Consider the following 292-nt stretch of genomic DNA (forward strand, 5'->3'; position numbering starts at 1 on the left):
CCCTACCCCCAGGGCCCCTATGGCCAGCCGCCCTATGCCCAGCCCCAACCCATGGTCCCCGGAGACCAGGACTGTAAGTACGAGGAAAACGGGGGGTGGGGGGCTCCAAATGGGCTGGGGGACCCTCCTGGCTGCCTGATGGGGACGTGTGACACACCTGGGCTCCTGTCTGGGGCTGGGGGCTTCAGGTGTGTGGGGCAGGGCAGCCCCTGGGTTTGCTCCTGCTGGGTGGGGGACCCTCCTGGCTGTCACATGGGGGTGTGTGACACACCTGGGCTCCTGTCTGGGGCTG

The 292-nt window shown here is 68.2% G+C and overlaps 1 protein-coding gene across 1 annotated transcript in view; it reads left to right on the forward strand.

The window, feature by feature from the left end:
- GRINA (glutamate ionotropic receptor NMDA type subunit associated protein 1) overlaps nt 1-292 on the forward strand; it is a 7,648-nt gene that overhangs the window by 4,081 nt on the left and 3,275 nt on the right. Inside the window, exon 2 of the mRNA XM_031065426.1 lies at nt 2-73. Within this exon, the coding sequence (XP_030921286.1) occupies nt 2-73 (72 nt within the window). The remainder of the gene's footprint in view (nt 1; nt 74-292) is intronic.

Source organism: Geospiza fortis, unplaced genomic scaffold, assembly GCF_000277835.1.
Source record: "Geospiza fortis unplaced genomic scaffold, GeoFor_1.0 scaffold77, whole genome shotgun sequence".
NCBI lineage: Eukaryota > Metazoa > Chordata > Aves > Passeriformes > Thraupidae > Geospiza > Geospiza fortis.